Here is a 25,371-nt window from a genome sequence, read left to right on the forward strand (position 1 = left end):
CGGATCCTCATAGGGCCGGATTTTTGACAGGGGACACTGAGGGTATTGGCCCGGTGAAGCTTTCCTGGAAATCTGACCAGCCTTTCTGGGTCAGCCAGTGGCCCCTATTGCAGGAAAAACTGGCCCATCTTCACACACTGGTGCAGCAGGAGGTGGCCGCTGGCCATCTAGTATCAACCACTAGTCCGTGGAACTCTCCAGTATTCGAAATACAAAAGAAATCTGGGAAATGGCGGTTCATACACGACCTGCGAACTGTCAATGACTCCATGCATGACATGGGTCCTCTGCAATCAGGTTTACCTATCCCTTCCATGCTTCCCCATGATTGGCAGCTGTTAATTGTGTATTTAAAGGATTGTTTCTTTACTATACCACTTCATCCCGACGATTGCCCGAGATTTGCCCTTACAGTCCACTCTCTGAATAACAGTGAGCCGGCTAGGAGATACCACTGGACGGTGCTTCCCCAGGGGATGAAGAATTCCCCCATCATATGTCCTGCAGATGTGGGGAGTCCACCACTCCTTTGGCATTCCTCTTAACAGCACCGGGCAAGCGATCATAGAACGGGCGCACGGCACTCTGAAAACACAAATTACGCGCCTAAGAGACGGGGGAGAGAGGGGTTCACCAGAAGTCCTAGTCGATAAAGCACTTGTGGTACTGAATCATATGTCATTTGCTGACCTTCAATCTGTTACTCCTATTCAAAATCATTTTTCTATGCGACAACTGCTATTTGGGGGCAAGGCGCTTCCAAAGGTTCGCTACTGCCTGCCGGAAAGTCCGCGATGGGAAGGTCCGGCCAACCTTCTGACGTGGGGGCGAGGGTATGCTTGTATCTCCACAGATGCAGGAACCCGCTGGATCCCAGCTCGATTAGTGCAGCCATGGCTGGAGGAGCAACAAAGGAATCGGGAAACGCGATGTTCTCATATCTCTCCTGATCGGGACGATCCTGCTTGTGAGTCTCCCAGAACCGGCAATGACGACTAATTTCTGGGAGAGGTTTACAAATTACACCAATTCCACTCAACATCAGGGTTCTAAAGGACTGGGGGTGGTTCTCAGGGCTGTTCAGTTTGCCCCAGTGGCTGGGAAATATCCTGTTTATGGGTTTAACTATCATAGTTGTTGCTTTAATAGCACTCTGTTTGTTTCTGCTATTGTTACGGTTTATATACGGCATTGTTGATGGAGTCGCTAGGCAAATATTCACTCAGAGGTACCAGCCCTTCAGCAGCAGGATGCACAGTTATAAAGAGCAAAGAGAGGGGGGAGATATGGGGCCCTGCAAGGCAGCAACAGGGCTACGAGCGGGGCTGCACATGCACAGGAAGGGCGGTCCGCAACAATTCGCGTGCTTGCTGACGCAACGCCTCGTGCTAGGCGCGGATAGGTACATGGGCGTAGGGGGCGGGTACGTTCGTGTGTGTAGCAGGTGTATGGGCTTGCGTAGCGTGCGTACGGGTATATATTGCGACGTGACGCAGCAGTAAATTGAGAGCTGACTCCACGGCATCCATGTCTGTGTCTCTCTCCCCGGGATAGGATCCCTGTAGGGTAGGTCGGTCAGGGTGGGTCGGTCTGTTGTCGCATGGCAACAAGTCACAATTTAATACCCCTATCTTAGCTGTCAAGAAATCACATTCTAATGAATATAGGTTGGTACAAGACCTGAGAGCTGTTAATCAAATAGTTCAGGATGTGCACCCAGTGGTGGCCAACCCATATACATTATTGACAGCACTAAATGAGGAGGATGACTGATTTACTGTAATAGATCTGAAGGACACATTCTTTTGTATACCACTGGAAAAAAAGAGCCAGGAGATATTTGCATTTGAATGGGAAAACCCTAAAAGAGGAAGGAAAATGCAATTAACATGGACTGTGTCACCCCAAGGATTTAAAAATAGCCCGACCCTGTTCAGAAACCAGTTAGCTAAAGAGTTGGAGACTCAGAAAGAAGAGAATGAGGAAAGCACCCTGCTTCAATACGTTGATAATATCCTTTTGGCTGCTGACACTTGAGAAAAATGTATATCCTTAACAATTAGTTTGCTGAACTTTTAGGAAAATCCGGATCTAAGGTATCCAGAGGAAAGGCCCAGATAGCACAAATGCAGATGGTGTATCTGGGGCTTACTATCTCAAAAGGACTGCGGAGTCTTGGAACAGAAAGGAAGGAAGCCATTTGTCAAACCCCTGAACCGGTATCAAAGAAAGCTTCAAGCCTTTCTAGGAATGGCTGGGTGGCGCCGGCTGTGGATTGTGAACTATGGGCTCATTGTTAAACCATTATATGAGGTATTGAATGATTCAGAGAATGTCTTGACCTGGACACCTCAGTGCCAGAAAGCCTTTAAAGAATTAAAGAAGGCACTGATGGAAGCACCAGCATTGGGGTTACCAAACCCAGAAAAGCCTTTTGAGCTGTTTGTTTATGAGAGGTCCCACTTAGCTCTAGGAGTCCTGATACAATGATTGGGACCATTTATAAGACCCATGGGGTATTTTTCCAAACAACTTGATAATGTGAGTAAAGAATGGCCCTCATGCTTTAGAGCAGTGGCCACCACTGTCCTGTTAATTCAGGAAGCCCAGAAATTTACGTTGGGACAGAAAATAACTGTATATGTTCCACATATGGTTATCACAGTGCTAGAACAAAAAGGAAACCACTGATTATCCCCAAGCCGCATGCTAAAATATCAGGCTGTCTTGTTGGAACGAGACGATCTGCAATTGAAAAAAACTGCAATGCTTAATCTCGCCATGTTTTCAACAGAAAAAGGAGGTGCAGAGGAACTGGAACATGATTGCTTGCAAACCATTGAACAAGTATATTCCAGTCAGGAAGATCTCCAAGACACCCTCTTGAGAGACCCAGACTGGGAACTTTTCACGGATGGCAGCAGTTTTCACCAGAATGGGAAAACGATAGCTGGATATGCTGTGGTGACACAGACAGAAGTTATCGAAGCGTGTCCCCTGCCAGCCAACACCTCAGCTCAAAAAGCTGAGTTGATTGCACTCCAATGAGCGTTAGAACTATCCAAAGGGAAAAGAGTTAATATATGGACTGACTCTAAGTATACCTTCAGAATGTATACATTCATAGGGCTGTTTGGAAAGAATGAGGGCTGCTGTACTCTCAAGGAACATCTGTTAAATATGGACCAACAATTGTACAACTGTTGGACAGTGTTTTGCTACCATCCAAAGTTGCCATCATGCATTGCCAAGCTCACCAGACCTGGAGTGACCCTGTTGTGCAAGGAAATCGACTAGCAGATAAAACAGCCAAAGAAGTTGCAGAAAAGGAAAAATTTCTCCCGAGATGGAGAAGAGCTATTGATGTTCCCAGAAAAATACCTCTCATTAGGCCAGGTTCCTGAATATCAAAAAGAAGACTATTGCCTGGCACAATTATTAAAGGCCATGAAAGACCAGGATGGGTGGTGGGTGACCCCACACAGTCAGATAATTGTATCTCAAGCCCTTATGTGGAAAATCATGGAAGACACTCATCGATCTATCCACTGGGGAATGGAAGCTATGCTTGATAGTTTGAAATCCCACCTCTTGAGTGTGAGAATGACAGGGATTGCGAAAAGCATAATGAAATGGTGTCAGCTATGTCTAAAAAACAATCCTCGTCAGCCCAAATGTCCTCAATTGGAAACCACCAGGAAAGGAAACAGCCCAGGTGATTACTGGCAAATAGATTTTCAGAGTTACCCAGACAAAATGGATTTAGATATTTATTGGTGTTGGTGGATACTATTTCAGGATGGTGAAGTGACCAGGCCTGATAAACAGGCCTGAGCCAGAGTTGACCCATGGATGACCCATATTGCATTGCTATGTTCAGCAGGATTGTGTTGCTTTAATTGTAACTTCTTCAGTATACACAGAGTGTGAGAAAGTACATGAGAAGAGTAAGTAACAACTCCTTGGCCTTGTGTATGAAAAATCAGAAGATATGCAAGAGAGAAGCGTTACATCACAGCAACTCCCTTGTTTCCTCTTTTGAGCTCTGGCCAAGCTCTAGAGGGGGGACCAACAGAGTAACTGGAACCAGATGGTTCCACATTTTAGAATAATGAAAGGAAGTTGTTTATTTAGCACTATAAAAGGCTGGACCCACTTGCAGTGACTTTGGAGACCTCACCTATGAGTGGACGCACTGTGTAGGACCTCCCAGTTGCTGGGACAGGCTCTCCAAATCCTCGCTGCAACCAGGGCTCCCCAGTGACTGCGGATCTAGATGATGGTGTTCTGATTTTGTTTGGTGACGGGGGGCTGCGGTGGTAGCTTCTGAAAGAAACTGCTAGAAGTTGATCCCCTTTGTCCAGTGGACTCGGCCGGGCCTAGGGCGGACCTGCTGCTGGCCAAGGCCAAGCCAATTGGTAGCAGAATGTTCTGTGATAATGCCTCTGTGATAATGTATTTAAGATGGGGAAAACAGGAAAAAAAAAGAGAAGAGATGATGTGAAGCAGCTGAGCGGGGGCAGAGAGGGGGAGGCGCGAGCCTTGTGGGCCTTGCAGACCTCACCCTCTGGCCTCCGGCAGGGCAGCCAACTGAGCCCAACTCGGCCCAGCCCGGCTGCAAGAAGTGGAGAGATGTGAAGAGACCCTGAGAGGCATCTGCCTGCCTGTTGTAAAGAATTTTTCTTGTGAGAGGAACGGCTGCAGACACCAAGGTCAGTTCAGAAGGAGGGGGAGGAGTAATACTGCTCCTGGCCAAGATTCCCCTGCAGCCTATGGTGAAGACCATGGTGGAGCAGGTTGTCCCCCTGCAGCCCGTGGAGGTTCATGGAGGAGCAGAGATCCACCTGGAGCCCATGAAGGACCCCACACCGGAGCAGGTGGATGCCTGAAGGAGGCTGTGGCCCATGAAGGGCCCACTGGGACAGCCGTTCTGGAGGGACTGCACCCGTGGAAGAAATGACCCATGCCGGAGCAGTTTCACAAAGGACTGTAGCCCGTGCGAGGGGCCCCACGAAGGAGCAGGGGAGGAAAGTGAGGAGTTCTCCCCCCAACCATGAAGCAGCCGCGTAAAACAACGTGTGACGGACTTACCGTAACCACCATTCCCTCTTCCCCACCCTGTGCCGCTTGGGGAGGGAAGGTAGTAGAGATAATGTTAAGCCCGGGAAGAGGGAGGGGTGGGGGGAAGTTATTTTGTTCTCTGTCTCATTATCCTGCTGTTTGTAGTAATAAATGAATAGTTTTCCCCAAGTCGAGTCTGTTTTGCCCGTAATGGTAACTTTAAGGATTTCTCCCTGTCCTTATCTCAAACCTTGAGCCTTTTTTCTTATATTATCTCTCCTTATTCTCTCGGAGGGTGGGGGGAATGAGAGAGAGTCTGTGTAGTCTGGTCCCGATCGGGGCTGAACTATGACAGATGGTAAGGTATTAATAGGGCAATTGGTGATGTATCTTTCTTAATCACTAAACTTATTTTCATGTAGCAATGTTTAGATGCATTACCTTTAAATGCTATTGCTGTTAATCTATTGATAATCACTACTAATCCTTTATTACCTTCTCTATTTGAATAAATCAGGTGAAACTTAATTTTGTGGTGCATTTTGGTATTTGGATCTTTTGTGCTGATCCTGAAGCCTTTCTTTGTCATACCAACAAAGCTAGGGAAGTGGTTAAAAGTCGATTGAAATAAATTATCCTGAAGTTTGGAATATCGTCAGGGATGTCTTCAGATAGGGGATCTCATTTTATAGCTGAAATAGTTCAAGGGCTGTGCAAGGCATTTTGAATTAAATGGCATTTACATACCCCCTGGAGGCCAAAATCTAGTGGAAAAGTTGAGAGGATGAATCAAAGTTTAAAAAGGCAGATAATTAAAATATATCAAGAAACTCAGCTGAGATGGCCTGATGCATTGTCATTAGCTTTATTAAGAATTAGGATTAGACTGACATCTAAGGAGAAACTGAGCCCCTATGAAATCTTATATGGGAGGCCCTATACAATGGCAACTGGAGTTAGGAAAACACATGCTATTGGGGAGCAGTCATTAAAAGATTTTGTTGTATCATTGGGAAGGGTTCTTTCTTCTTTACACAGGTATATCACCTTGACTTCACCTGTCGCCTTAGATGTTCAGGCACACAAACATCAGCCAGGAGATTGGGTCTACATTCAAACCTGGAACGACGAACCCCTGAAGGAGAAGTGGAAGGGACCATACCAAATCCTGCTTACAACTCACACTGCAGTGAAAGTCGCTGGACTCGACCTCTGGATTCATTATACACGAACAAAGCCAGCCCTGGAAACAACGAATCAACCAACCTAGAAACCAATGGGACAGTCGGACCAGGAGCCAGAAATGCCGTGTTGGGATTGTTCAACAAACAGATAACCCATTAACTTTAAAATTCCATAGGGCTTAATTAACTGTACTTGGGAAAGTTGGAAACCATAAATGGAGTTGGAGTGCACCCAAGGAATATTAGTGTTTATATTAACAGCTGTAATTTTCTCTGCTTGGGTAATAGTTTGTAAACTCAGATTTCTATAGCAATGAAGTTAAAAAGATTAATGATTTTGATATTACAATGCTATTATCAAGTGACATCGGAACAAGATAACATGATTCTGCAGCCATTACAATCTTTTGGAAGGCTACACAATACCAGCCACCTGACAGCCTGTTTGCCACTCCCCAAATCACCCCAATATCCTCTAGAGTGGGGGGGTATTTGAAATCTACTGAGATGGGTTTGGGGGAATTAAACCAACAAGTTCAGGCTGCTTCAAAAATGACCCTGCCAAATAGACAAGCTTTAGATCTATTACTAGCAAGAGAACATGGCCTTTGCAGATACTTACATGAACAGTCAGAATGATGTTGTATACATATTCCTAATGTCACAGGATCTTTAACAAAACAATTGCATAGATTTAAACAAATAGTAGCTAGTACTAGGGAAATTAAAGAAAGATTAGAAAAGAACTGAGTACAAACTGTCTTCGAAAACCCAGGTATCTCCCTTTCGTGATGGTGGACCACCCTATTATAAGATATAGTAATAATCCTTATAGTAATTTTTCTGATCGCCATATCAATTGGCTGCATCAAAAAAGCCATTTAAAAAGTATTTGGAAATAAAGAATAAGGATTATATATTTCCAAAAGGGGGCAGTTGATACCAAAAAGTTAATGTTTTGTTTTGCTAAAGAAATCATTAGCTCTGTTTGCCCAGCTGCTTGTTAAATTGCTGACATAACAAAGGCTTTAATTTTCTGATTACTGATGCAGTAAAAACCCCAAGTCATTGCTACCTAGAGCACATCCGCAGGGTTTCACGCCCTGTTACTCATAAACCCTAATGTTACCTTAAGAATATAACATTTCGCTTGGCTGACAAAGATAAGGAAGGAAAAACTGAGCCAAACCGGGTGGTTCGAGTTTCAGAATTTGTGACCATAAAAAGGGAACAGACAAGATAAAGAACAATACCCTCCAAGGCCGAACTACGACAAAAGGTCATCTAGTCCAACCCCCCTGCAAGAAGCAGGGATATCCCCCACTAGATCAGGTTGCTCAGAGCCTCATCCAACCTGGACTTGAATGTTTCCAGGGATGGGACATCCACCACCTCTCTGGGCAACCTGTTCCAGTGTTCTACCACACTCATTGTAAAATTTTTTTCCTAATATCTAATCTAAATCTACCTCCCTCTATTTTGAAACCATTACCCCTCGTCCTATCACAACAGGCCCTACTGAACAGCCTCTCCCCATCTTTCCTGTAGGCCCCCTTGAGGTACTGGAAGATCGCTATCAGGTCTCCCCGGAGCCTTCTCTTCTCCAGGCTGAACAGCCCCAACTCTCTCAGCCTGGCCTCATTGGAGAGGTGCTCCAGCCCTCTGATCATCTTCGTGGCCCTCCTCTGGACCCTCTCCAACTGGTCCATGTCCTTCTTATGTTGGGGGCTCCAGAACTGGACACAGTACTCCAGGTGGGGTCTCACCAGGGCAGAGTAGAGGGGGAGAATCACCTCTCTCGACCTGCTGGCCACACTCCTCTTGATGCAGCCCAGGATGCGGTTGGCCTTCTGGGCCGCAAGGGCGCGTTGCCAGCTCATGTTGAGCTTCTCATCCACCAGCACTCCCAAGTCCCTCTCTTCAGGGCTGCTCTCGATCCATTCTCTGCCCAGCCTGTATTTGTGCCTGGGATTGCCACGACCCAGGTGCAGGACCCTGCACTTTGCCTGGTTGAACTTCATGAGGTTGGCACGGGCCCACCTCTCCAGCCTGTCAAGGTCCCTCTGGGTGGCATCCCTCCCTTCCAGCATGTTGATGGCACCACACAGCTTGGTGTCAGCGGCGAACTTGTTGAGTGTGCGCTCTATCCCACTGGCCACGTCGCCGACAAAGATGTTGAACAGGGCCGGGCCCAACACGGACCCCTGAGGGACGCCACTCGTGACCGGTCTCCACATGGACATTGAGCCGTTGACCACCACTCTCTGAGTGCGGCCATCCAGCCAACTCCTTATCCACCGAGTGGTCCGTCCATCAAACCCATGTCTCTCCAGTTTAGAGAGAAGGATATCGTGCGGGACAGTGTCAAATGCCTTGCACAAGTCCAGGTAGATGATGTCCATTGCTCGTCCCTTGTCCACCGATGCTGTCACCCCATCATAGAAGGCCACCAAGTTGGTCAGGCACGATCTGTCCTTCGTGAAGCCATGTTAGCTGTCACCAACATCCATATTATCAATTAGTAAGGGAGGAGGAAGGGTTTGATCAAGAAGCCAGTCCTTCAGCAGAGAAACAGGAGGAAGGAGTGAGAGAATTCAGACAAGAGGCAGAAACTACCCAGTCCCTGACCTCAAAAGAACTTTGAGACATGCAGAAAGATTACAGCTGCCAGCCATGTGAGCGAATTACTGCCTGGCTGCTCCGATGCTGGGAGAGCAGGGCCAACAGTCAGCGACTAGGAGGTAAGGAAGCCAAAGAACTGGGATCCCTTGCTAGAAACCACGGAATTGAGAGAGGAATTGGAAAAGAGGCAGCAATTTGCAGTCTCTGGAGATGGCTCCTCTCAAGTGTGAGGGCAAGATATCCATTGAAGGAAGATCTTGTGAACTACCGAGGAAAGTGGACTACCGCAGACAAAGGCATCCAGTACCTGAGAGAATTAGCGGTGCTGGAAGTCATCTACAGTGATCTAGACAATGTCGAGGTCTCCAAAGATCCAGATTATGTCCTGTGCATACAGGCCATGGGGAGGAAGGGGGGTCCAAAATGCCCCAGAGCCATATTCTAACAGCTTGGCAAAAATGTATTGCCTGGATACGCATACAGCAACTGTGGAGAGAGTGTCTTCTTGGCTCCAAAACTTTGAAGAAAATCTCTGTCCTTTCTCATCCCTATGGGCAAGGAACTTAGCTCTCAGGGGCACCCCAAGAAGTCAGTCCCCTCCTGCCCCGGTCAGAGGGAAAGGGAACCCCAGGCGCATGCTGCATGGCACACTCTGGTTCTTCCTGTGTGACCAGGGGGAGGACATGAGGAAGTGGGATGGTGAACCCATCTTTAAGCTGGAAGCCCATGTATGCAAACTGAGAGTGAAGACAACTGTTAAGAAGGGGCCACCCAAGAAGGCTGTCGGCTTAGTTGCTGTAGAGACACAAGAAGGCAATCAGCAATCTCCCAGACATAGAAGGACTGAGATCATCTCCCTTGATCCTGGTGAGGGGACTTCTGGTCTGGCACTGCAAGGAATAGAGGGTCTCTGCCTTTGACCAGGAGGAGGAAAGGGATGACCAGGTATACTGGACTGTGTGGATTCGATGGCCTGGCACATCAGACGCACAGAAGTGTAAGGCTTTGGTAGACACTGGTGCCATCGGGGTATAGGGGCACGGAACCTATCTGGGCCTCTGGAGTGACAGGGGGATGCCAAGACTTGGCTGTATTGGAGGCTGAGGTGAGCTTAACAGGGAACAAGCACTCCATTGTGACCAGCCCAGAGGCCCCTTGCATCCTTGGCATAGACTACCTCAGGAGAGGATACTTCAAGGACCCAAAGGAGTACCGATGGGCTTTTAGTGTAGCCACCGTGAACACAGAGAAGATCAAACAGCTATCTCCCTGTCTGACCTCTTGGAAGAGCCCTTCTTTGTAGGATTGCTGCGAGTTGAAGAACAGCAGGTGCCAATTGCTACCAGGATGGTGCACTGGCAGCAATATCGCATGGACTGAGAATCCCTGGCTCCCATTCATGAGCTGATTCATCAATTGCAGAGCCAAGGAGAATGATCAGCTACACTCACTCACCCTTTAATAGTCCATATGGCCAGTGCAAAAGTCTGACGGAGGGTGGAGGTTAACAGTAGACTATTGTGGCCTGAATGAAGTCACAGCACCGCCGAATGCTGCTGTACCAGATGTATTAGAGCTCCAATATGAACTGGAGTCAAAGGCAGCCAAGTGGTATGCTACAATTGACATTGCCAATGTGCTTTTTTCAAGTCCTTAGGCAGCAGAATGCAGGCCACAGTTTGCTTTCATGTGGAGCAGTGTCGCAGAACCATAGACTGTTGGATACCTGGAGGGCCAGGGGCACTTAGTGAACAATCCAGACCGAATGGAATTGTTATGTTTGTGAGCAGCAGGCCTCAAGGACATCACTGAAGCTGCTTGTGAGAAAGTACTGAAGCTGCCTGTAAGAAAGTACTGAAGCCACCTGTGAGAAAATAATGAGGCTGCCTGTGAGAAAGTAATGAAGCTCCCTGTGAGAAAGTAAACGAAGCAACCTTGAGAAGAAGGAAAACAGCTGGCATACGTGACTGGGGGCTGAACATGAAGCAGGGTGCAGGTGGAGAGAACTGTGCGCGTGAACATAGAGACTTAAGCAATCATATTTTAGCTAGGAGCGTGTGCATGATATAGTTAACCAATTAGTAGAGAGCTTGCGCATGATACGGAATTAGAAGGGCTATATTAACCGGGATGTATCAACAATAAATCGGCATTTGCTTGATCACATTGGTCGTGTGCAGTGACTGTGACTTCCGCGTCGGCAATAGACAGCTTGGGTTGGAAGGGACCTTCAAAGGTCATCTAGTCCAACCTCCCTGGCAAGAAGCAGGGACATCTTCAACTAGATCTGGGTGCCTCAGAACACTGTCCAACCTAGCCTTGAATGTTTCCAGGGATGGGGCATCCACCACCTCTCTGGCCAACCTGTTCCAGTGTTTCACCACCCTCACTGTAAAAAATTTCTTCCTTCTATCTAGTCTAAATCTACCTCCTTCTAGCTTAAACCATTATCTCTTGTGCTATCACAACAGGCCCTGCTAAAAAGTTTCTTTCCATCTTTCTTATAAGCCCCCTTTAAGTACTGAAATGATGCAATAAGATATCCCTGGAGCCTTCTCTTCTCCAGGTTGAACAATCCCATATCTTTCAGCCTGGCCTCATAGGAGAGGTGCACCAGCCCTCTGATCATCTTCATGGCCCCCCTCTGGACTTGCTCCAACTGGTCCAAAACACCTGGAATCGACTGCCCCAGGGGTAGAAATACAGTCCTTCCATTTCTCATGAACTAATCCAAACTGCACTGGAACAGGGTGATGCCCCGAACATCTGCAATACATCGATGACATAATCACGTGGGGCAACAAGGCAGAAGTAGTATTTGAGAAGAGAAGAACGAGTGATTCAGATTCTTCTGAAAGCTGGTTTCGCCATAACAGAGACATGGTGGGATGACTCATATGACTGGGGAGTTGGAATGGATGGATACAGGCTCTTTAGGAAGGACAGGAAGGGGAAATGAGGAGGGAGTGTCGCCATCAATTTCAATGACCAGCTGGAGTGCATGGAGCTCCACCTGGGGTATGGATGAGGAGCTGACAGAGAGCTTATAGGTTAGGATTAAAGGGAGGGCAGGGACAGGGGACATTACAGTGGGGGTCTGCTACAGACCACCTGGCCAGGAGGACCAAGCGGATGAGGCCCTTGGTCTCATAGGAGCAGGCCTCAGGGTCACAAGCCCTGGTCCTTATGGGGGACTTCAACCACCCTGATATCTATTGGGGGGACAACATAGCAGGGCACAAGCAATCCAGGAGGTTCCTGGAATGTGTGGATGACAACTTCCTTCTCCAAGTGACAGAGGAGGCAACGAGGAGAGGTGCTAAGCTGGACCTTGTTCTCACCAACAAGGAGGGGCTGGTGGGGAATGTGGAGGTCAAGGGCAGCCTTGGCTGCACTGACCATGAGATGGTGGAGTTCAAGATCCTTAGGGCAGTGAGGAGGACATGCAGCAAGCTCTCTACCCTGGACTTGAGGAGAGCAGACTTTGGCCTCTTCAGGGATCTGCTGGGTAAAGTGCCATGGAATACAACTCTGGAGAGAAGAGGGGCCTAAGAAAATTGATTAATATTCAAGGATCACCTCCTCCAAGCACAGGAGTGATGCATCCTGATAAAGAGCAAGTCAGGCAAAAATGCCAGGAGGCCTGCATGATGAACAAGGAGCTCCTGGACCAACTCAAACACAAAAAGGAAGACTATAGAGGGTGGAAACGTGGAACGTATTATAATGTTGGGCCATGGGCTCTTGTTTTTGATAGTTGGCCTTGCCATTGTAATTTCCCTTTCTTTTTATCTTCTCTCACTCTTCTCCATCCTCTATCTCTATGTGAGAATCACCACCATGGATGAAGATAATATGGACAATGTTTGAGCCACGGGGTGGTGTCAGGGACTGAAAGAGTTAATGTCTCAAATGTTGTTGTGGCTGTGGCGCTGGGTGCAGTCTGCATAGGGGAGATGGAGGCCGCATGAGGGATGTGTAGCTCCTCAGGCCCCTGTTAACGACTTGGCAAATATGGCCAGGGGTCACACAGCAGTCATCTGAGGAGGGGGCTTCCGACCACTCCTCACATTTAGCGCCTGCTTCGTGCCTGTGCAGAGGACTCAGAACTTTCTGGAACCAGATGCTTCAAGGGGCAGAACTGGAGGTGGGGATTGGACTATAAAAGATGCTGCCTGAGGGAGCCATGGGGCGAGCCCCCCACCGGAAGACCATTATGGCCGCCCGCCACCAGGGCCCTGCCACCAGAAGCCACACGCCCGCTACCCCACCGGAGGATCCGCGCGCCCGCCCGTCATCGTCGTCACTGGATCCAAGGGTGGTGATATCTCTTTCCCTCTTTTCCTCTCTCTTTTCTATTTTCCTTTTCCTTCTTAGAAATATTCTGACAAAAGCCCCGGCTACCAACCCCCTTTATGCTTTCCAAGTTTCCAAAGTTAAGTCGTTCCTTCAAATGTTAAATAAAATCCTAAACCGATCGTTTGGTGTCGGTTCACCTTGATTTAGTCCGAGGGAATCACAAACCTGCTACGGCTCCGGGCCATAACAATGTCCCATCCTTGGAAACATTCAATGCAAAGTTGGATGGGTCTCTGAGCAACCTGATCTAATTGGAGATGTCCCTGCTCCTTGCAGGGTTGGACTAGATGACCTTTAAAGGTCCCTTCAAACCCCAACTATTCTATGATTCTGTAAAAAGAAGCAAGGTCAAGGGACCTGCACAGGAGATCCAGTTCTTGGGAGTAAAATGGCAGGATGGATGCCGTCTTATCCCTATGGATGTGATCAATAAGACAGCAACTATGTCTCCACCAGCTAACAAGAAGGAAACACAAGCTTTCCAAGGCCTTGTGGGATCTTGGAGAACACATATTCCAGGTTACAGTCAGCTTGTGAGTCCTCTCTATCGAGTAACCCGAATTAACAACTATTTTGAGTGAGGTCTAGAGCAACAGCAAGCCTCTGAGCAGATCATACAAGAGATGATAGCTCGTGCGGTAGCTCTTGGGCCTATCTGGACAGGACCAGCTGTGCAAAATGAACTCTACACTGCAGCCAGGGAGCGTGGTCTCACCTGCAGCCTCTGGCAGAAAACACCAGGAGAAACCTGAGGTCAACATCTAGGGTTTTGGAGCCAGAGGTATTGAGGATCAGAAGCCCACTACACCCCAACTGAAAAAGAGACACTACTAGCATATGAGGAAGTTCGAGCTACTTCAGAAGTTGTTGGTACAGAAGCATATCTCCTCTTGGCACCACAATTGCCCATGCTACGCTGGATGTTCAAAGAAAACATCTCTGCTGCACATCACGCAACCAGCACTACATGGAGTAAGTAGGTAGCATTGATCACACAACAGGCTCAATTGGGGAAACACAACAGCCCAGGAAACCTGGAAGAGATCGTGGACTGGCCAGAAGGCAGATTGTGGAGCATTGCATGAGGAGGTGGTTCGTGCCCAAGAGGCACCACCATATAATGAGTTATCAGAAGATGAAAGGCATTATGCTTTGTTTACTGATGGATTCTGCCACATGGTAGGAAACCATTGGAAGGTGGAAGGCTGCTGTGTGGAGTCCCACACAAGTTGTTGAAGCCACTGAAGGAAAAGGTGAGTCAAGTCAGTTTGCAGAAGTGAAAGCCATCCAACTAGCCCTAGAGATTGCTAAATGAGAAAAGTGGCCAGTGCTCTATCTCTGTACTGACACCTTGATGGTGGCTAATGCCCTATGGGGGTGGCTACAGCAGTGGAAGAAGACCAAATGGCAGCAAAGGTCTAAACCCATCTGGGCTGCTGTATTGTGGCAAGACATTGCTACCTGGGTAGAAAACATTGCTCTAAAGATACATCATGTAGATGCTCACATGCTCAAAAGTCATGGCACTGAAGAACGTTGAAACAATTAACAGGTAGACAAGGCTGTCAAAATTGAAGTAGCTCAGGTGGACCTGGACTGGGAGCATAAGGGTGAGCTATGTGTAGCTCAATGGGCCCACGAAACATTGGGACATCTAGGGAGAGATGCAACAATCAGGTGGGCTTGTGATCGAGGGGTGGACCTGACCATGGAGGCCATCACACAGGTCACCCATGAATGTGAAACGTGCTGCAATCAAGCAAGCCACATGAGTAAAGACTCCCTGGAAGAGAGGGCAGTGGCTGAGTTCTTCCTTTTAGTGATATTATCCTTTCACTTTTGCTCCCAAGATTTAATCAATTTTAAAGAGGGTTTAGTATTTGTCTCTTATTTATGCTATTCTTCTATTACATGGAACAACTTTGCTTAATCAACACACCATAAATATGCTGTCTCTCAAATATTCCTGACAACAAGGCACTCGAGAATTATAGATGTGCATGAAGGAATCTGTGCATCCAGGAGAGGACAAGTGGAATTACAGATGTCATTGTTTCCTCCACTCCAATTACCAAATAATAACCAAGCTATATTTCAGAAATACGAGTCTCCCATACTTATCAGTCTTGTGCTGTAGAATCAGCAAGTATGTAAATGAGATTTATTTCTTAGGTCTTTATAAGCATTCTGTCTGTCCTTCAAAACTCCAGTTTAAAAAAACTGTGATAAAGATTTGAGGGTTTTTTTGTAACTAATATGTGGCATAAATGGATTAGTAATGTACATTTCTTCCCCTCCTCCAGTTCATACTTTGCCTAATAAGCAGCAGAAACTGCTCTGCATAGATTTAAAACTAAATATAGATATTAAGTCTCAAATTCAACTTACCTTCCAAAGTTGGCTGGCAAAAACTCAAGAAAAGCATCATTCAGGTACAGTTGCGTTAGGTTTAACAGTTGGGAAAATCCATCTGGAAGCCTATATAGAAAGAAAATAATGTAGTGCCTTTGTTTCAATTATATTCAGGGCATTAAGTCATATTTTCTTAAACAATAGTATAGTATTGAAGTCCTACATATTGATAACATTAAAATTAAGGTGATACCAGAATTTCTACAAAATTGCACTAGATACCTATTCACTATAAGACTAGTTTCAAAAATATTTTTAAGTATTGAGGACAATATCTACAGGCAATAAAAACTACAATCAATAAATGTAGTTTTGCTATGTATTTGTGATTTCCTGACACCTAATGGGGAGGAGGTATTAATTAGAGAAGATAAATTAAAATCTATGCAACACCTGTTTTTTTCCCAGAAGAGTTACCTTGCACAAAGTTTATATCTCTGGCAGTGCTACTTCCAGTAAATTTATTTTGTCACTATAGAAGGTGACAGGGAAATCCACTAATATAAGCTGAGTTTGAAAAAACGGTGGTACAGGCTTTATAGTAAAACTTAGTATTGTTATTAAGAAACAAAACTCTGCGTATTTCTCTAACTTCACAGAGAAGTGATGGACTTAAAGCTGAGAAAGTCACATGGTATAATGTAGGATTGCTCACACAGCTTATTAACTTGGGAAAAATATTTTACTGACACAGCTATACTGTATCGCAGTACAATGAGGTTAATGAAGATACTTCTCAGGTAACTCTGCTCCTTGCCTCCAAAGGCTGGCTCACAAAAAGTTGTCTGGGGCATGTTTGAGACTCAGCAGTGTTTGCATAAAATACAAAACATGACAAAAATGACCAACTTACTTTGAAATTGGATTTACACTGGCCTCAACAACTGACAAGACTTTACAATTTTTTATATTTTCTGGAAATTCCTGTATGCCTGCAAGATATAGGGAGAGGTAGGGAAACATTCATTTAGCAACCAGCAGACTGGTTCTCCAATATTTCATTTTAAATACAGTTTTCATTTAAAAAAAAATCACTCATGCAATATCAACTCCTTTACTATTCTTCTCCTAAAGTATTTCATATTGCCACTTAGCAGGCAGCTCAAACAGCATTATAGACAGTGCACTAATAATTCCCACTGCTTATTACCAAATATTAAAGTACTTGTACTTTGTAACGCACTTAATATCAGGCCCTGGGTCTCTTTTTTTTTTTTTTTTAAGGCATTCATATACATGGTAGAACACAGTTTCCAACAGGATTTGTCTAATGCATGGCTTGTATGACATCCAGGTTAAATGGTAAGGCTTCAAATCCTGAAGTAGGTTTACAGCACTCATGGTTGTGAACAGATCTCCCAAAATGTGACATATGCTTGGTGTTAGCTTCACATTATTTGTAGAGGAGGAAAAAAATACTGCAGATACATATATGTCTGGAAATGTCGTGGTTTTGTTAGTGAGGGGGGGCCTAAGGTGGTAGCTTCTGTAGGAAACTGCTAGAAGTCGCTCCCCTTTGTTCAGGGGACTTGGCCAGGCCTAGGGCGGACCCACTGCTGGCCAAGGCCGAGCCGATTGGTAGCAGAATGTCCCATGATAACACCTCTGCGAGAACGTATTTAAGAATGGGAAAGCAGAAAAAAAAAAAAGAGGAGAGAAGATGTGAAGAAGCTGAGCGGGGGCAGAGGTGCAGAGGGGGAGGCGCAGGCCTCATGGGCCTTGCAGGCCTCACCCTCTGGCCTCTCGCCAGGCAGCCGACTGGGCCCGACTCGGTCTGGCCCAGCTGCAAGAAGTGGAAAGGAGATGAGAAGTGAATAAGATGTAAAAAAGATCCCGAGAGACATCTACCAGCCTGTTGTGAGGAACGGCTGCAGACATCAAGGTCAGTTCAGAAGGAGGGGGAGGAGTAATGTGGCTCCTGGCCAAGATTCCCCTGCAGCCTGTGGTGATGACCATGGTGGAGCAGGTTGTCCCCCTGCAGCCCATGGAGGTCCACGGAGGAGCAGAGATCCACTTGGAGCCCGTGAAGGACCCCACACCGGGGGAGGTGGATGCCTGAAGGCAGCTGTGGCCCGTGGAGGGCCCGCTGGGACAGCTGTTCTAGAGGGACTGAACTCCGTGGAAGAGATGACCCACGCCAGAGCAGTTCCACGAAGGACTGTGGCATAGGGGTGGGACCCCACAACAGAGCAGGGGAGGAATGTGAGGAGTTCTTCCCCCGACCATGAGGCAGCAGCGTGAAACAACGTATGATGAACTGACCGCGACCCCCATTCCCTCTTCCCCCCTGTGCTGCTCAGGAGGGGAAGGTGGTAGAGATAATGTTAAGCCTGGGAAGAGGGAGGGGTGGGGGGAGGTTATCTTGTTCTCTGTCTCATTATCCTGCTATTTGTAGTAATAAATGAATAGTTTTCCCCAAGTCGAGTCTGTTTTGCCCGTGACGGTAACTTTAAGGATTTCTCCCTGTCCTTATCTCAAACCTCGAGCCGTTTTTCTTATATTTTCTCTCCCTGTTCTCTCGGAGGGTGAGGGGAGTGAGAGAGAGACTGCGTAGTCTGGTCCTGATCGGGGCTGAACTACGACAGGAAATTAAAACAATAAGTAACCTCCTCATCTTCTAAGGTTATCTCCAAAAATGCCTGAGTGAATTTGCAACCCAGATATCTGCCAAAATTTGTATTTGTCAGAAGCTGACAAAACAGAACATGAAAACAGAAGACAGGTATCCGCCATGTCAGTAAGAAATCATTCTGCTGCCCAAGACTTTCACCTCAATCTTTATTATACAATAAAATCAAATAAAAACATGGTTATCACATCCGCATTTGTTTTTGCAATGTATCACTACATTGTTCTTATACCCTGGGACCGGTGTTTTTGTTTGAAATCAACTCATCTTAAGTATAACAAACATTCATAGAATCATAGAAATATTTGGGTTGGAAGGGATATTAAAGATCACTTAGTTCCAACCCCCCCTGCCATGGGCAGGGACACCTTCCACTAGACCAGGTCGCTTAAAGCCCCATCCAACGTGGCCTTGAACACTTCCAGGGATGGGGCATCCACAGCTTTTCTGGAAAACCTGTTCTAGTGCCTCACCACCCTCACAGTGAAGAATTTCTTCCTTATGTCTAATCTAAATATACGTCCTTCTATTTTCAAACCATTACCCCATGTCCTATCACAACAAGCCCTGCTAAAATTTTCTCCCCATCTTTCCCATAGGCTCCCTTTAGGTACTGGAAGGCCGCTATAAGGTCTCCCCGGAGCCCCCTCTTCTCCAGGCTGAACAGCCCCAACTCTCTCAGCCTGTCCTCATAGGAGAGGTGCTCCAGCCCTGTGATCACCTTCATACTGCAATCTTTCAACTTGTATTAAGAATACACTATTTTTTTCAAGAAAAACCCATATGCTGGTAAAACTAAGTTAGTTTAACCTAACTGTTTTCTCAAGTAATGAATCTTAGCTATTTATCTTTCAATTACTGCATGCAATTGTGTCTGTGTTGTGTTTTAGCCCAAGTCACCACACAGTTGCTCACTCACCCTCGCCCTCCCCAGTGGGATGGGGAAGAGAATTGGGAAGGAAGGAGAACTCATGGGTTGAGATCAAGACAGTTTACTAGAAGAGCAAAGAAAAACTACAATAACAACAGAATATAAGGATATTAAAATATACAAAATGGACAATGCACGATTTCTCACCACCCAATGTCCCAATGTCCCAATACAGCCCATCCTGAGCAGCGATCATGGAAACGAAACCGAGCAGCAATCAAAGGAGCAAAAGGGAGCCAGCAAAGTAGGGAGTGATGCCAGCGAGCAGGAGGAGAAGGCAGGGGTTATTGATTCAATTCACTATCACTCTCACAGTTCAGAATCAATACTAAAAAGATAATACTTATAATGTAATTAAGCTCCATTTCTGGAAAGTAAGCAGTGATATTTTTCAAGTCTAAAGGTAGGTTTAAAGAAAGATTAGAAAAGTACCATAGAAAGACTAAAAATATATCTTACCTATTGCTGTCATATAGTCATTGTATTAAGAGAAACACATTTCCAAGAAATTTAAATATGTATTATTTTAATTCTAGTTGTAGTAAGAAGCCTCTTTCACCAAATAAGAACATCCAAACATGCAGATGGAAAGCATCTAACGTGACACAGAATCCTGAACCATGGCAGATGCAGAAAAAATCTAGCACATAAGAGGCCTGTATAGATGAAGCTATGGACAATTTGTATGAAGTAGTCTTCCATTGTCTAAAAAGTACGTCAAGACTCCTTTATTGCTGATGATATAACTTTGCCTACAATAATCATAGTAAACTGCTGCTAAGCTCTTCCTTAGAGTCAGAGTTGTGTTTCAGATTCACTCTGTGCCATTAGTTTTGCTGTTTGAATTGCACAGAGAGATTCTCTAAGCTTAGTTGTTCTGAAAGATGGTCATACTACTAGGCCTTAGCTTGGTCCTTGGATGAAAGATTGCTCTGGTTCAACATGTTAAAATTAATGTTTTTAATACTAATATTAATTTCCACTGCCTGTGTCAAGAATTTATTGAAATACAGATGACTTAAGTATGTGATAACTATCTAGAAAGTAAAACACACAGCATAACTGCTAGAGAGAAGAATGTAAATGTAAACTTACTCTCAGAAGAACAGCCAAATAAAATATTACCTATCCAAATACAGACAAGTTAAATCAGCATGATTTGTATATAATCAGAGGACTCTACAGTAGTCTCTCCTTTGACTATGCCTTGGGCAAGAGGCAGCAACAGTTTTAACAACAAATGAACAACAGAAATGCAACTGGTGAGAAAGCTAACAATGAAGGAGCCCACTACTTTAATTTTACTTGTTCTTAGAGCCAGGACTGTTACAGTGTGCACAGTCTTTACCAACCTCACTCAACACTTCAGTATGGATAAGTGGCAGTCGTCATTCAAAAGAGCAGGAAATTGCGAATGACAGCATGAAATGTTTGTAGTACAGATTCAGAAGACAGAAAAAAAATTAGGAGACTACTCCTCTCTAGCAGATGATAGGAAGTTGCATTTATTAACTGACTATACAACAATCTTCAGACACTCACTTTTCCTCAGCTATATACTTCCTGCATTGAAGAAACATGCGGATACTGTTGGATTAGTATTCTTTCAGTTCTCTCACCAAGAAAGCAAATTCAAAAAGCAAGTAAGAAAGAGAGAAGGCAGAGACACTGGAGTGTTCTGGTTTTGTTGGGTGAGGGGGGGCCTAAGGTGGTAGCTTCTGTAGGAAACTGCTAGAAGTTGCTCCCCTTTGATCAGTGGACTCGGCCGGGCCTAGGGCAGACCTGCTGCTGGCAAAGGCCGAGCCAATTGGTAGCAGAATGTTCCCTGATAACGCCTCTGCGATAAAGTATTTAAGAAGGGGAAAACAGAAAAAAAAAAGGAGAAGAAGATGTGAAGCAGCTGAGCGGGGGCAGAGAGGGGGAGGCGCGAGCCTTGTGGGCCTTGCAGGCCTCACCCTCTGGCCTCTCGCCAGGCAGCCGACTGGGCCCAACTCGGCCCGGCCTGGCTGCAAGAAGTGGAGAGGAGATGAGAAGTGAACAAGATGTAAAAAAAGATCCTGAGAGACATCTACCAGCCTGTTGTGAGGAACGGCTGCAGATGCCAAGGTCAGTGAAGAAGGAGGGGGAGGAGTACTGTGGCTCCTGGCCAAGATTCCCCTGCAGCCTGGGGTAATGACCATGGTGGAGCGGGTTGTCCCCCTGCAGCCCATGGAGGTCCATGGAGGAGCAGAGATCCACTTGGAGCCCATGAAGGACCCCACACCTAGAGAGGTGGATGCCTGAAGGAGGCTGTGGCCTGTGGAGAGCCCGCTGGGACAGCCGTTCTGGAGAGACTGCACTCCGTGGAAGAGATGACCCATGCCGGAGCAGTTTCACGAAGGACTGTGGCCTGTGGGAGGGACCCCACAATGGAGCAGAGGAAGAATGTGAGGAGTTCTTCCCTCGACGACGAAGTAGCGGCGTAAAACTGTTGGATACCTGGAGTACCAGGGGCACTTAGTGAACAATCCAGACCGAATGGAATTGTTATGTTTATGAGCAGTAGGCCTCAAGGACATCACTGAAGCCGCTTGTGAGAAAGTACTGAAGCTGCCTGTAAGAAAGTACTGAAGCCACCTGTGAGAAAATAATGAGGCCGTCTGTGAGAAAGTAATGAAGCTTCCTGTGAGAAAGTAATGAAGCTTCCTGTGAGAAAGTAAATGAAGCAACCTTGAGAAGAAGGAAAACAGCTGGCATATGTGACTGGGGGCTGAATGTGAAGCAGGGTGCAGGTGGAGAGAGCCGTGCGCGTGAACATAGAGACTTAACGAATCATATTTTAGCTAGGAGCGCGTGCATGATATAGTTAACCAATTAGTAGAGAGCTTGCGCATGATACGGAATTAGAAGGGCTATATTAACCGGGATGTATCAACAATAAATTGGCATTTGCTTGATCATATTGGTCGTCAGCAGTGTCCGTTACTTCCGCGTCAACAGGTGGCGCCCGAACAGGGACTCTCAGATCGGCGTTGCACATCCCGACGGAACCGAAGAAGGAAAAGAAGAGGGGGCGGAAGCCGGTCGAAGGCGAGTGCTGCCCCGGCACTCGGGAAGTCGCTATAGCGCAAAAAGGTACAAAAGGTACGGAGGGAATCTCGTCTTGGCCAGGCGAGCGGCCGGGGAGGAGATGGGGTCCACACTGACCAAAGAGGAGTCAGCAGTGGTTAAGCTCCTCCAACATATGCTCTCTATGAGAGGACTGAGTTATGACTCGGCCATCCTAGAAGCTTTGCTGCAGTGGGCAAAGAAAAGGGAATTAATCTCCACAGTTGATGATGCTTTTGAACTCCTGACATGGGAAAAGATAGGAAAAGAACTGTGGGATGAAATAAGTAAAGTATCAAAGGAGGCGAGCAAACTCTCCACCGTGTGGAGGCTAATTAACGAAACATTGATAAGCATGAAAGCCAAGCGTTCAGTTGCCACATCTGCTTTTGCGGCCTTAACTCCAGCCGACGGGTCCACCTCCGCTACTAGCATGCTGTTTTCGGGTTTAACGAGCCCTGCCACTGCCCCGGCTCGTGCTGAGGGTGGGGGGGTTCGAGCCCCAGCAAGGACTCCAGGAAATGCAGCCACAGCCCCTATAACTATAGATATGTGGGCACCAGAGGGAAAAACTGCCAAAGGCTTTTCACCACCATCAGATGTACCACCGCCAGGCACCCCGCCACGCTGCGCCAGCGCAGGCTCAGAGTCACGAGCCTTTTCGCCGGCACCAACAGCTCTGGTTTATCCCCCGTTACCACCTTCTTCCCTGCCACCATGGCGTGAGGAAGAGGGGGATGAACATTCATCCGTCTTGAAGGATGCACAGCTGCAAGAGACGCTAAAAAGGCTGGAAGCCCTAGAGGTTCGCCTAGAAGCGTCGCTGGGAAACTTGTCAACTCCTTCGCCTGTGCCACATCGAGACCTGCCAGCGTCCAACCTATTCGTTCCGAACGGAGCATCGGGTGAGATCAGTCTTTTTGCACCTTTGCAAGGGACGCCGGCGGGAGGGGCCGGGGATTTGAATCCGATGGCGCGGTGGAAACAGGTGATTCGAGATGCCATGATAGAAGGAGAGCCTTTTCCCATGGCATTTCCAGTTGTGACTGATAATACTGGGAAAAGTGTGTTGAAAACATTAGACTGGAAAATATTGAAGGAAGCTAAAAGTGCAGTTACTCAGTATGGGCTAAAATCATCATATACTCAATCTGTGTTGCAGCATATTTTTTTTGTCACCATTGTTAGCTCCTTATGATATTAGAATGATTGTCCAGATGCTTTTGCTACTGTCACAGCAGCTGCAGTTCTTTCAGTACTGGCAGGCTGCTTGTGATAGGGCAGCTGCATCGCCTCGACAACAGGGTGATCCATTATTCGGGGTGCAAACTCAAATGCTGATGGGAGCGGGACCCTACACACGATCTGATTGGCAAGCACAATTTGCTACTGAAGTATTACAACTGGGCCAAGATTTGGCTTATAGAGCGCTTGCTAGGGTGTACGATGAAAAGTCCAGACCTGCCTTTACGTCAGTAAGGCAAGGTCCCACAGAACCATATGGGAAATTTATTGATCGGTTGCACACTGCAATTATGGCTCACCCTGATTTGGATGATGACATGAAAGCAAAGTTCTTAGATATGCTTGCCTTTAATAATGCTAATGAAAAAACTAAGAGAGCCCTTAGTGTGCTGCCAAAAGGACCTAGTACAGGGCAACCGCTGGAAGCTGCCGAGCGAATGTTAGAACAAGAAAAGGCTACAGTCATGGCTGCTGCTGTAGGTGCAGCAGTTAAACCATTGATATCAATAAAGCGGTGCGTGATTAACTGTCTGTAACCCCCATTCCCTCTTCCCGCCCCCCATCCCTGTCCCGCTCAGGGGGCAGGGGAGGGAGGTGGAGATGGTGTTAAGCCCGGGAAGAGGGAGGGGTGGGGGGAGGTTGTCTTGTTCCTTTTTTCATTATCCTGCTTTGGTTTTAGTGATGGTCTGTTTTGCTTGTAGCGGTGGCTTTAAGGATCTCTCCCTATTCTTGTCTTAAACCTCGGGTTTTAGTTTTCTTTCCTCCTATATGCCTGGGGCCACAGCCGCCGCCAGGCGCCCCCACCCCCCCGCCCCTGACATGGTTAACAGATACTCCTGTCTGAGTCGAGCTTTGTATAAGTGGAAGGACCGTTCCCTCTTACAACATGGGGGAAGGGATACGCTTATGTCTTTACAGGAGCAGTAAACAAGTGGATCCCTGTCTGTATCATCTGCGGGTATTTCAGAACATGTTTGGTTGACCTGCCAGATACCGGTAGGACGGCAACTCTGTGTAAAACAGCAGCAACCACGAGTGCTGAGTGCTAAAACTACAAAAGATGAAACTTTTGGGGATCAGTAAAGATGGACTTCTGTCTATTTTTTTTTAACTATTCAAGAGCTAATGTTTCTAGAGGGGTAATGATTGTAAATGCTTTAAGATCGATACATTGCAACGACACAGCATGATGTAATCATGCGAGCACATATCAAAATCCAGACAGCATAAAAGACCTAAACGAAGCATACATAGCATTGAATCTGATTGCCAAGATAATACAGAGTTTTGGAAACCAGGTGAAATTATTGCTGCTTCAGTCTTTACACCTGGTGTGGCAAGTGCCTAGGCGTTAACTACACTAAATAAATTGGACTGTTGGCTTGCTAAGCAAATAAATACAACTGCATCGGCATTATTAACGCTGTTAACTGATGTAGATTCTATATACTATGCTACTTTACAAAACAGAACCGCTGTTAGCCTGCAGAGCACATATTTTGACAGGCCTTGTTGCATGTGCTGGCCACGCATGCAGCAACGTCTAGTCAGGCCTTGTTGTATGCGCTGGCCACGCATGCAGCAACACCTAGTCAGTACTCTTTCACTGAATCTGCTGAGGGTATAAACAGAGGTGGCTCGGAGCGAAGGGGAGAGGACGGACCCAGAGCACACTTTATTTACAACAGGGGACGCGCTGAAGGTGCTGTGCCTGCCTCCCTTCTCTGCTCTGACCCGGCTGATAACCATCCTCTTGCTCAGCGGTGTCTTTGGCATAGTTGGGTTAGTGACAGAATAGATCAGCAATAGATTTTTTTTTTTTTTATTATTAGCACAAAATC

The 25,371-nt window shown here is 46.5% G+C and overlaps 1 protein-coding gene across 5 annotated transcripts in view; it reads right to left on the bottom strand.

The window, feature by feature from the left end:
• Positions 1 to 25,371, bottom strand: part of LOC147596778 (erbin-like) — a 115,516-nt gene that overhangs the window by 79,442 nt on the left and 10,703 nt on the right. For all 5 annotated transcript variants that reach the window (XM_086769514.1, XM_086769516.1, XM_086769515.1 and 2 more), the window contains exons 3-4: positions 16,492 to 16,570; positions 15,615 to 15,704 (exon numbers count right to left, since the gene is read on the bottom strand). In XM_086769514.1, the coding sequence (XP_086625640.1) occupies positions 15,615 to 15,704; positions 16,492 to 16,570 (169 nt within the window). The remainder of the gene's footprint in view (positions 1 to 15,614; positions 15,705 to 16,491; positions 16,571 to 25,371) is intronic.

Source organism: Chlamydotis macqueenii, chromosome W (genome assembly GCF_036417535.1).
Source record: "Chlamydotis macqueenii isolate bChlMac1 chromosome W, bChlMac1.mat, whole genome shotgun sequence".
NCBI lineage: Eukaryota > Metazoa > Chordata > Aves > Otidiformes > Otididae > Chlamydotis > Chlamydotis macqueenii.